The sequence below is a fragment of the Ambystoma mexicanum genome, chromosome 2p, assembly GCF_040938575.1.
Source record: "Ambystoma mexicanum isolate Mex_15411 chromosome 2p, UKY_AmexF1_1, whole genome shotgun sequence".
NCBI lineage: Eukaryota > Metazoa > Chordata > Amphibia > Caudata > Ambystomatidae > Ambystoma > Ambystoma mexicanum.
Genome location: NC_090923.1, coordinates 537,912,193 through 537,924,727, shown reverse-complemented (window position 1 = coordinate 537,924,727; position 12,535 = coordinate 537,912,193). Strand labels below are relative to the sequence as shown.

Below are 12,535 nucleotides of genomic sequence, written 5' to 3'. Positions count from 1 at the left end.
AAAGGGAAACCTGAACAAGAGCATTACCAGCAGCTAACTGATGTTGTAGAAGGAACCCAAAGGTGACACGAGAGAAGCCCTCCTTGTAGAGATCGTCAAGGCGGAGTGGAATATAACCTACATTGCCTGTGGCAAACAAATATGTGGAACAAACAGCATCAATGTGTATTGTACACTTATGGAAGAAGTTGTTTAACCCCCATGTTGTTGTTGAAAATGTTCAAGAGGCAGTTTTCTTTGATTACCTTTCCACATTGAGGATCTACGTGTTGAAAGTCTGAAGCAGTTCAAGCCTCACCACAGAATACTTGTAGTAGTGCTAGGAGTTTTATCCTGGTGGGCGAGTATATATTGGGAAGGGGACTATTAGTGGTTAGTCCTGGCAGGTTAGTGGACCAGGAAGAAGTACTGCAGTGTGGTGGAAGGTTGTGTTGGAAAGAAAGTGGCAATGATGAACTGTGGTACAACCACCCTGACAAAACTTTGTTTAGGAAGAAGAAATGTAAACATTCTGAATAGAAGTGTGAAGACAGTCTTTTTGGTTTATTAAGCAAGTGCTTGTTAAAACTTTGGACAATCATTTTGAATAGTGATAAAACTTGTTCAACAATACAACAATCCAAGTGCCAAGTGGAAGACTCATGGGGTGAAAAGAAGTTTTGTGTTGCATTTGGAGCGGCACTTAGCTATTGAAAATAACTTTCTTTTTCTTAATTGGAACTTTTGGTTTGCAAAATCCTGCATTAATCCTGGGGCAGGGGATCCAACCCTGGTTACAGGGATACATGGTTACAAAGTTTTTGTTTGAAAATAAGTTATTTTGTTGAGTTTAAACAGCCATATGATACCTATATAATTTTGGTGTGTGTGTATGTGTGTATATATATATATATATGTATAAGGGACAGATAACTTCTGATGTTGGAGTGTTTCCCTTTAGTCTTCGTATAACAGGCAGGGAAATCCTTGTTAGGTTAAGGGAAAGTGAGGCGATTTTCTCACCCTTATTTAATAAAATGGCTACTTGTGAGAAAACTCACCCATGTGTCCGTCTCACATTTCTGACCTCTCACAAAAACCTTACAAATGACTTGAGTTTGCTTGCAAAGAAGAGATCTTGGAATCGCCATTGGTTTCTTCGAAGCAAGCCTTCAGAAGAGTGTGGGATAAGTTCTTATTTGGGGTGGAAATCATGAATGCTATTCAGACTGATTCACAGGGGCCTCTGATCCTTGAAAGCCTACGGTACATGAGATTGTGCTTACGCCAGCTTCTAATTCCAATTCAGATACTTCATTCTGACAATTCTCTTCTGCGCCAAAATCCTATGTTGATTGCCTCCCACCTCCATACACCCAGAAGGACTGGATCTGAGTGATCGCTGCCAGGGCTTACTTAGTAGATGCCCTGCTTGTACGTTGACTTTTCCTTTCCTTTTTACAGGAAGTGTTCCCGACATTGAAAGGACACAGGTGCAATAAGACACCAATCCCATATACTATTCTTTTGGATTTGGTTTCTACTGGTATGGTAGTCTGGGCTCCTATGCTAGCCACATGTTTAATGTCATTCTCTCTAAAGGATGCATTCCCCAGTCCTAGATCTTGCCTTAATATATCTATGTATAGCAAGTGTGTGAGTGACTGTGATCTATGGCCCCAGTTGCCATTTTGATGGAGTCGGCAAGTTGCTTGGAAAACTATTCTTAAACCGGAGGTGAACTAAGGAGAAGGAGCACACTGCCATCTTCCCTTTCAAGGCTGGTTGCAGAGCAGGTGTGGGAACATCTGAACAAGGGTTTGAGGCTGTGCAGATTGTGGCCAAATATTTTATTGTAATAAAATCTGCTCAAGTCTGGACTTATTTTAGATTTCAAACTGGTTTCTGTGGCTTGCCCTCTTTTCTGGGAAGCTCTTTGCAAGGACGGTAATGGACATGATAAAGACAAGATTACTGAATAGTAACCACATTGAAAATAGTGGTCGTCCATTTTGGTTCAGCGGGAGAAATGGCTCTGAAGAACCCTGTACAGGTGTGCATTTGCTAGGGTTGGGTCTGGGTCCCATTCTCTTTTAATGTATTTTGAAATGATCTGGACAAATGGTGTAAGGATGTGAATTTAAACACAGTCAATGCACGGAAAGAGTATTGTTAAATGGGAGTGCCTTCATTTAATAACCTTTCAGGATGCCTAGAGTCCACTGCATTACATGGTGCAGAATTGTTCGGGATGTGCCAGTTCTCATCTCCTAGCCCCCTCTGAAAATGTTTTTAGGACCACTCACTGGTTTGTCCTCAGCAGCACCTTTGTTGCCCCTTTGGTTTGAGCTGGCTATTGTACATCTTGCGGAGCAGGCCTCATTAATTTACTACACACATTTGTGAGGAATCGCCACACCACTATTTATAGGTGTGTCCTAAAGGGCATTGTAAAACATCTGCCCATCCCATAGTTGTAATATGTCAATGGGGTTCTTCTCCTGGAGGGGATTAGTGAATACTGGGGTTCTCCCCTGAGGCTAACCAATAATGATGTTGCAGCCGTGGGCTTGGAGAATGCTTTTGGACATGGCTCTTTAAAAGGCAATCTGTATTCCTGTCCTGTAGGATCATGCTGGCCTTCTCATTCGCTGGCCTGTCCTCCCCAGCTTCCATCTCTGTACATAAAAGATAGGCTTGGATTGCTCCCCTAGCATTTGTTTTTTCTTTTTTGGCGTTGGTTGTGTTGGAAGGAATGTAGAACATCAGGCCATGGACTCTCTTCTTTTAATGGGCTACCACAGAGTTCATTTCTGCAGTTTGGACTATTCAGCAGAGGTATTGCAAGCATTAGCACCTTATTATGAAGGAAAACTATGGTATGATTGGTTTTCACCATGTCCTGTTATCCCTGTTAAAATAATGTATATTTGGAGACTTTTATGTTTTGGGAATTTTATATTGTGTTAACATTTTGTTGGCTCCAATAAACTGACTATTGATAATAGTACTCATCTATTTAGTCATAGGGAAGAAAGTGTTAATACTAATAGTACTTTAATAATTTGTTTTGAACAATAGATATTATTACTGAGAATTGCTCAATGGTGCACATTTTATCTATTTTTCAGAAGGATGGAACATTATGTTGCTCATGTCCGGATTCAATCATGTAACGACTTATTCTCTCCAAATAAATATACAATAATCAGATTTTCTGAGTAGACTGACTCTGCAGCCTTTGGGATGCATTTCTTCCACGTTGCTGAGTTGGTAATTTTCTAAGTGACTATATTTATTTTCAAAACCTGTTTGGATGTATCCTCCAATTTGGCTGCATAAGTTTCCATTTGGGATGCCCACCTCAGTGTCTGAATGGAATCAAGGCCCAGAGCATCGTTTTAGTAGTTTGGAACCTCAAAACAATTTGTCATGCTGCTAGCCTTCAAATTAATGTTTACTACGCCATGCTGCAGGTAAATCCCCACCCACAAGTAATGCACGTCTGCAGTTGAAGGTTGACATTGTTATTGTGCTGATTATGAAGGATCAAAACATCTGTTTTTCCTCTGCTAAAATGTGCAGTTGAGTTTTAATGCATATTCTGTGATCCTGATTACAAGCATACACACCTTACCCTCTACAAAATGTTTGTAGGCAGTGTGGATAGAGCTTTGGTCCCTCAAACACTTTGTGTAAGGGATCTGGTATCAACTCGAGGCTAAACTAGATTGTGAGTGCCATTGAACTGTTTCTTTGCTGACTAAAGTTTTTATTCGTTGCAAGGTTTAGTTCTCCAGCTTAACATTGCATCTGAATGCCGTCCTTCGCAATTGTTTTGCCTAGTCACAATCCTGTACTATAAAATGGCAACTGTACTGTGCATTTTACCTTTACTAAAGGTGTGTAATTTTTCATCCACCATGGCACCTCCTTATGCTCTACATTATGCCTCTTTTTGCAATTTTTGGGATTATCCTGTAGATGTAGCCAATTGGAAAAAAACTTCTACGTTGCCATTCTTCTTTCCACCATTCCAGCCACTGCACCTCTGTCCATGGTTGAGCAAAATAAGGGCCACACAAGACGCCATTCTACCTGGCTAAGAAACTTGCATTCTTCAAAGGGTTAAGCAACAGCAGAAGCCAAAATATCTCCAGATGTGAATACAAAAAAGAGACCAAAAGTCAGGCATTTCTCAATACACGCTCTGGCACAACAGGGCAATGGGTTTGGGAGACATTGATCGCCAGGGACAACTGCCTGCTCCAGGTTGGCCCCAGAGGCATTATACAGGGAAACTCCCACGGCCTCCACCCAATCCTCCGCCATGAGGGTTTATGGCCTGGCATCCTGAAACCTTCTTCATGGCCTGGAGGATTTGTGGAATCTTATGAGCTCTGAACCAGCTTATAGTTAGAATGGCTCCACATGCTGCATTTCTTCATTTGCAGAAGTCTGGGATGAGAGTCTGATGAAAATCTGATACTTGGAGGATCCATGAGTCCGTCCCTTCTGAAGAGGGGGAATCTTGAGGTCTTCCTGAAAAATCAAAAGATCATAACCAAATAAGAGTTGAGCTGCAGGGTACCTATGCATTGCCATTATCTGGTAGTTGGCCAACCATAGTGATGATGCTGCTTAGCTCAAAGATGGATGGCCTCAGTGGGCAAAGCCGCAGTGTGGCCTGAACCAAAAGTAGAATCACAAGTAGGATTGCCTAGGGAAATTGGTGGATGCTGCAGTCTCAAACAATCTGAAAGCCTGCTCCCAAGACATGCATTGCTGTCATGCTCACAAGCTCACATTCATAGATGCTATAATATAAAAGCAGAGCTGAATGCAATGGAGTTTTTAAGGAATGGTGTGAGAGCATGAAGATAGGTGAGTGGAGTGAGATGTGGGACTGCAGTGAGGGAAAGTTGTAGAAGCAGTGAAAGAGGTGAGGGAGAAGAAGAGGGACAGAAAGAGGGGAAAGGGAGTGGGAGGAAGTAGAATCGGAGAAAATGAAGTGGAAAGACTAGCAGACAGTCTTGAAGAGGAGAATGGAGCATAAGCTGGGAGGCCGACCGAGTATCCACCTTTATTTCTTGGGCCAGGATGGTACTCCTCAGAGGACAGCACAAGTGATAATCGGTGAACTTGGGAGAGACCTTTTGCCCAACCCTTCATTGAGAAGTTTCACTGGCAGGTCCAAACATGAGTGGAAAGCTGTAGGTACCCTAGGGTCCAACTGTGTATGCATCGGCCAATGTTTGACCCTGGTTGGAAGACGTATGGGCACCAGGTGCTGATGCCTGGTAGCCGGGTCTAGGAAAATCAACAAGATACTCCGACAACCTCAGCAGCAGCCAAGAAAGAAGCTTCCAGGACACTATAAAATCCCAATGACTAGATCTACCCAAGGGGCCAGACTGGAAGTAAGGAAGAAATGGAAGCACTGAGGACCACAGTGTTAAACAAAAAGAAGTAACTTCCGGCATACCCGGGCACATGTTGTACTGTTGCTGAATTTTTTATTTGTTTCCCGTCATCTTTTGATCCCTTGGCTGCAGCAATATCCACACACATCTGGTCTGTATATCACCCTTGCTCCTCATAGAGCATTACAGTGGCTGATAATGATCAATTGCTGGCAATTACTGTTTCTTCTCCACCTCCATCCCCCACCCCTTTTCATCTGATTTACCCTTCCAGTACTTGTACAGCATTCTGTTTATTTGTAGCTCGGCTTACGCTACATAAATAATTAAATACATACATTAATGGAACATTTGTAAAAACAGGTGTAAGTGTTGTTTTAATTGAGAAAATAGTGCAGATTGGCATATGTGGAGGGAAGCTGGTTCCGTGGCAAGGGGTGGCAAGAGACAACCTGTTGTCCCCATGTCTGATATACCAGCAGCTAGATATTGAGGAGCAGATGATCACCAGAGAAGGTAGCCTTTGGTGACAGCAAATACTGCTTAAGTTTGAATTAGAGATGTACACTATTTGCTATGTTTTCCCTCCATTATTGATCTGTTGCATTTTCTGATGGAACATTCTGAACTGCAATGTTTAGGGGTAACTAATGCTCTGTATATTCCATAGGGTCCTTGTGCATAATACATATTTTCACTTGACAAATAAAACTGGACTGACCAGCATGAAAGCAAGAGTTGGCCATTTACATGTGATGCATAGGTTATTGCTAGTATCATGTTAAAGGGGAAAAAGGGCCTCCTGTCGCGCTTCTCAAAATTAGATGTTGACACAAGTATTAAGTTTCAAAAGATAAACGATTTTTAATTTTAAATCGTGGGTATAAACACATGTATGTCAATAGACTGGTTAGTTGGAGACATAGAAATTAACGCACATATGGAAAAAGAATCTTTTTTGTCAAAGTGGAATCTTATCAATACAAAAATGTGATGTCCTTAGTTATTTTCACTAAGTCTGTGATAGAATCCAATCAATACGAAATTGTAATGGCCTTAGTTGCTTTCGCTAAGTCTTGGTATTAGGATCGAAGTTTCTAAAAGAAAATTGCAGATTTAAATGCCTTTAGTTGCTTTCATTAGGTCTTGGTATTAGGATCAAAGTTACAAAAATAAAGTTGCAGATTGGCTGTGGCCTGAATTGTTGTTGATAGATCATGTTAAGTTGTGAGAGACAGGAGTTTTCCTGTAAATAGCTTGAGATTCCAATATGGGGTTGCAAGTACAGTTGACTCTTTGGTTAGAGTGATTCCTTAAAACAGCAGTCCTGTGGTGGACTCAGCTTGTAGGTGTAATGCAAAACAATTCCTCAACACGTGTTTCCCCGCCGCAGGGTCGCTGCGGTTCTTCAGGAGGAGTATTAGGTATGTTGACACAAAAGTTGTCTGGGAGGAAGAAGACAGAGGGGGTAAGGTTTGAAGGAGCATTGAATCTTGTGCTTAATAATCTTAAAGGTGATCTGTCTAATTTCATAGGTACATCAGATTAGGTACTTACAGGTTTGTGGAGTGAAAATTATAAATGTTGTATATTCCGCTCAGTCAAATGCAGCATATGATTGTTGTTGCAAATGGTCTAGTCTGAAATAGTTAAAATGTACATATTTGTAGGTGCTCATGTTGTGGATTCTATCACAGACTTAGTGAAAATAACTAAGGACATCACATTTTTGTATTGATAAGATTCCACTTTGACAAAAAAGATTCTTTTTCCATATGTGCTTTAATTTCTATGTCTCCAACTAACCAGTCTATTAACTTACATGTGTTTATACCCACGATTTAAAATTAAAAATCGTTTATCTTTTGAAACTTACTACTTGTGTCAACATCTAATTTTGAGAAGCTCGACAGGAGGGCCTTTTTCCCTTTAGCTTGTCCAAGCCCAGGTCAGCCTCTGTGGCATACCTCAGTTGCAGCATCTCTACCCCCACTATTTTATACTCCCTAAATATCCTCCACTTAGAGCGCCATCACTGTTTCTAAGGCTGATCCTCCTCTCTTTTCTTCTTTTTTCACCATCATGTGATCATGTGGCTGTTAGTATAGATGTCAGCCAGTTTGGAATATTTACTTACAAATACTACAGGTATACTTAGTGAAGGGATGTTGCACAATAAACCCTTCTTTAAGTGTACGTCACTGTCAGACCCCCAATGAGGATATTTGGAGATAATTAATCACAACAAAAATAAACTAAACTAAAGGTCTCTCCCAAGTTCACTCATTTTTATTTTTCTAAAGTGTTCGCTTGGGAACTTCGTTTCTTACCTCTTATTTGATTGAGAAGTAATCCGTTAAACATGAGTTACATTCAGTAGTCTGTCCCTTTTTACCCATCTATTATTATAAGAAGGTCTGCTGCTTTTGTTTCTAAATTGAAGTTTTGTGTTCCGTTTTACGCATTGCTCAATGTTTTAAAGACCTCTTTATCTTGCAGATGCCGGTTCATGTAATGGGTATCACAAGTAACCAGACTCCTTTCTCGTTCGGTAATGCTGTTCCAGGGCTAACATTCAAATGGTCCGTCACCAAAAGGGATATCTTGGATGTGAAAACAAGACACAGCGAGGTAAAAATCTATATGTTTAATATTTTTTGGGCCAATCCGTTAGTCCATGTTAAGCATAATATTAACTCAGTTATTTCTATATTGAAAGCGTTTCTACAAGTAGACCAAATCTGCATTGTTTCCTTAGTTAAGATATATAATTTTATGTATGTGCCACCCTGAGCCAATGGGGTGGGTGGTATGTTGATGATCCCCTACCTCACCGTTCCTTGGTCTGCAACACCTGCTGCTAGGACAGTCCCATTCCCTCACCACGGACAAATTCCTGAGGTCCAATCCCTCCCCACCACACTGGCCCATCAGAGCAGAGCAGCACTAGAGACCCAAGCCCTGATGGAGACCCTAAAATGCATAAAATGCAGGCTATTGAAAGGTCCCTAAGAGTCTAAATTGTGCCCTAGCCAGACCCAAATCTCTAATACTGAGTGGGAAGTCTTCCACTTCATGGGAAAGCTTTTCTCTAAAACCATTAAAGTTAGTGCATCGAGTACCACGGTTACCAGTCGCGCGCAAAGGAATTAGGAACACTATGTTTCCAGCCCACAGCTCTCTGAACGTGGAGAAACTGACATGGGAAGCAGCGCTTGGGCTCCACTATTCCTCTGCAGCAGGACCTTATGCTGTGGAAACAATAAACCAAAAGGTTTATAAAACCTGCACAGCATAGTTATAGCCCATACTTCATAGCCTAGAAACACCACAGCCCTCTGAGGGAGGGAGAAACCAATCTGAAATCCAAGGTGTCGGACTGGCCAGATATAAGCTTAGTCCACCCCTGAGCACAAAGCAGCCCCTGTTGCCCCCAAGGAAGCTAGCCATTCCCAACCCACACTCAAATCACCTTTCACAGGTGGAGACCCTAAAGGTAAGACCTATTCAAGGGGAGGAGGAACTACCATATAAATACAGCCACCCGCAGCTGCTGAGTGTGGGTTGTTGGAGCATGTTGTGGCTTGTAGTTGAAGGAGTTTGAGTTTGTTGAATGGAATGTGGAGCAGCGGAGACCATTAGATTTGAGAGGGGCAGAAGGAGCCAGGTGCTGAGAATTTGGAACATGGGTGACCGAATGAGGTGGTAAAGTCTTGGAGAAGGTAGTTGTACCTGGAGGAAGTGGTGAGCCTCGGCTGGTGACCCCAAGTTAGAGGTTGTAAAATCATGAGGAGGTGCTAACAGACAGCAAGAGTGGGAAGGTTCCAGTGGGACTGGCCAGCTGTTGGCAGCATCAGACTCTGGGAGGAGGAACACAACAGGGATCAGATGATTATGGTCAGATCAGAGAAGCAAAGGGAAAGTGGGGTACAGCTCTTGAGATGGATAAATCACATGTGGTCTAGAGACTGGTAATCAGTACTCCTGGCTCCAACTAGAGGTGTTCATACAATTGCTGGAGGTGATGAAGCGGCACACCAAGGAAGAGTTCCAAATGGCGGATTTGGGTCTGGACCAGTGGAGGAGACTTGCCGGTAGACAGGCCTGAGAGCAAGACCCAGGAAAGCCTGAATTTAAGCATACAATGATTGCCATCTATCCAGGTACCAGAAGGACTTAGAAGCCCAAGAGAGGTAGACTTTGCTTTGCGATCAATAAGACCTTTCCATTTTACATTTTCTTTTATTAAAACTTTGTGATGACTTTTGCTTTTTAAAAATAAAGACTGAAAAGTCAGTCTTCTGCGTGCAGTCACTTGTGTGTCCCACAAGGCTTCCATGACAGTGATATTCTCGGCTGACAAGAAGGGTTGTCAATGGTGATAAAGTTTGAACCAAACTCTAATACATCAAAGAATTAGAGGTTCAGGTTTTACTTTCTGTATCGCTTCTTCCGAACTGGTTGTACTTTCCCACCATGTAGTGGTTTGTCCACTTACTGTCTTTCTCCATTTATGCTGAGACTCGAGGTTCACTCCCCCAACATTTAGCATGGATTCAGTAATGGTCTTACTCAGTTCAGGTTGGGAATGTAGCTTCTGTGCCCCAACATGCCACAGGCAGTTGTTGACCTTTGTCAATTCACGTTGTGTATCTTGGCTCAAGGTCCCAGCAGATAAGTTCCTCCATCCACCCCAGTGTTAAGTCTTTTCTGGGATGTTTCTTTCATTTCCACAGCCTGCAGTGATTTCTCTGCTAATACTTAATTCAGTACGCTCTGGGAGATTATACTGTATATCACAGTACACTGCATTGTACCAATACATAATTAATTGTTCTTGGAATGGAGGCACTCTCCCAGTATGTCAGTTATGTTCATTCTGGGAACTTACTGGAGGCCTAGCGCCTGTCATGGTTGCTCTACGGGTTTTTCCTTCAATGCGCTATGTACATTTAGACTCTGTATCCCAATGTGTTGCCATTTTTCATCATTTGCTTTCTTCAGTATGCTCTGACAACTTTGGCTGAGTGTCGCAGGAGTCAGCATGTTTTTTTTTTTTACAATATGGTTATTTATGGGTTGGCTTCTCCCCAAGGTGGTTTTGGCCACTGTCTCTCTCTTTCCCAATTTTCAGGTGGGTATTGGCAAGCTCTCTGTAACCATGTCGGTTTTGGGACGGAGGTCTCACTTACATTAACTCTCCCTTTAATCAGGTCAGAGTGTGTCACCTGTATATGCTTGCTGTGGTAGCAATTATTGTTTCCCATTGCTACTCCGTTCTAGCTTATGGGTAATGTTAGTTCTTTGGTCAGGTGAGTTTCTTATCTTCTTCGGTCTCCACCAGGTCAATGTCAGATATCAGGTGTTGGTGTGTGTTCACTGCATTTTGATTATTAGTATGCTGAACGTTGCATTACACTGCTGTTTGAGATGCATCTATGGCCTGAACTACTGAATGAAATGTTCGCAGATAAAATTATGTTGTGCTAAAGAAATCTGAAGGGGTATGTCCAGCCCAGGACATATTTTGTACATGATGAAAGTTGCTGAATATGAAACCATCATATAAACAGGACACTGACATTCATTGTGCTATGTGCTTTGTAAATCTTTGTATATGTGTCAAATGTCATAATTTGTGATACTGTTTTAAGTAGTTAAAATGCTGAATTGTGTTTCAGGGTTTATATGCATTTTAACCTAGGTTTTGTAGTAAGCATTCCTTTTTGTCAAATGCATTGTGGGGTATAGAGATGTTGGTGTGCGTGGGGGCTGCTACGATTGACAGAGATGATACCATCTGGTTTTGCATCCGTCGGCCCAGGCAGCCATTTGAGAATGATGGACAATCCAATCTGTTTGATGGGAAGCTGTGAAATTGAACTCTGTCACACTTGACGTGAGAGCCATCCTGATGCAGGGAGAGATTGAGAATGATCAAATGTGACTGTTGAGTGGAGTTAATTGTTTTAGTAATACATTGCAGCCAAGCAATAGTACACTTGGGGGTAGGGATGAGATTTCTGGAGTAAGTTCCCTGCCCTGGACCACAGTTCTAAATCGATAAAAGCATGTGTGTTGTTTCTAATGGACTCCTTCCTCCCATATATTCCTCATCTTTGATATCTATAGCCCAGTGCAGCTGCTCTTTGAAAACTTTTCCGCTGCAAGGGGGCGCAGAGTGGCTCTGCATCCGCTCCGTCCGATAACCCCTACGTGACCCGCACCAGACATGACATCCAGGCCAGTATATTTAGAGGCACTGTTACCTTTACGCGCACTCTGCTTGCTTTAGGAAGAATCTCAGCAAAACGTATTTGACTTTCTCAAAATATTTTCGCTTCTTGTTATTCAACGCAATTGCTGAATCCTACGAAGTCCTCCAGTTTCAAACCCTGTGTGGATTGTTGGTATCAAATGTCCTTATCAGATCCGCACTGCATTTGCCTTTACTGTTTTAGTGAGGACCACGACATGCAGGCTTCCTTCCGCGTTGCTAAACAATGCAGCCGAATACACTTCATGAACAAAAGGCAAAGCACTTTACCTTCCTCCACAAGGATAGGAGTGATAAGCGGACCCATTCTAGGTCACCGGGACTGGACAGCGGCAGTGAGGAACGGACCCCCGTCTCTGAAAGGACTAGAAAAAGAAGCACTGCAAGAGGTCAAAATCACTGGCGGTGCTTTAAAGCATCACTCTTCTTCATCGTCAAAGAAAAGGTGCCACCACTCCAAGCGCACCCCAAAGGAGGGCCCACAGGTGCCCTTTCCCACTCAGTCCTCTACTCCAGAGGAATGAGTGGTGTTCAAAATCAAAATGCAGGATATATTCGCCAAAGGCCCCGGTGGCGCCAAGCCGATGGATCCCACTGCGCTCTGACATGCTGGCAGGGTACTCGCAAGCAGACTTGACAAGGTCACATCCAAGGGTCACGCTGTTCTGTCTTTCGACGTTAGTCCTCTGACCCCAGGCCTCTCTCACAGCGCTGAGGACACCAGTATCACAAGGGAATTTACCTCACTTCCCAGACGAGCATATATGTCCCATTTGGAGGACATTTATGAGGAGGAATGAGACCCAGTACCTTTCAGGATGGAACCCCTCCACCCAAGGAAATTCAGACTTCTCTG

The 12,535-nt window shown here is 42.6% G+C and overlaps 1 protein-coding gene across 1 annotated transcript in view; it reads left to right on the top strand.

Moving 5' to 3' along the window:
• NUP210 (nucleoporin 210) overlaps window positions 1-12,535 on the top strand; it is a 1,233,892-nt gene that overhangs the window by 850,284 nt on the left and 371,073 nt on the right. The window contains exon 27 of the mRNA XM_069643978.1: window positions 7,902-8,033. Within this exon, the coding sequence (XP_069500079.1) occupies window positions 7,902-8,033 (132 nt within the window). The remainder of the gene's footprint in view (window positions 1-7,901; window positions 8,034-12,535) is intronic.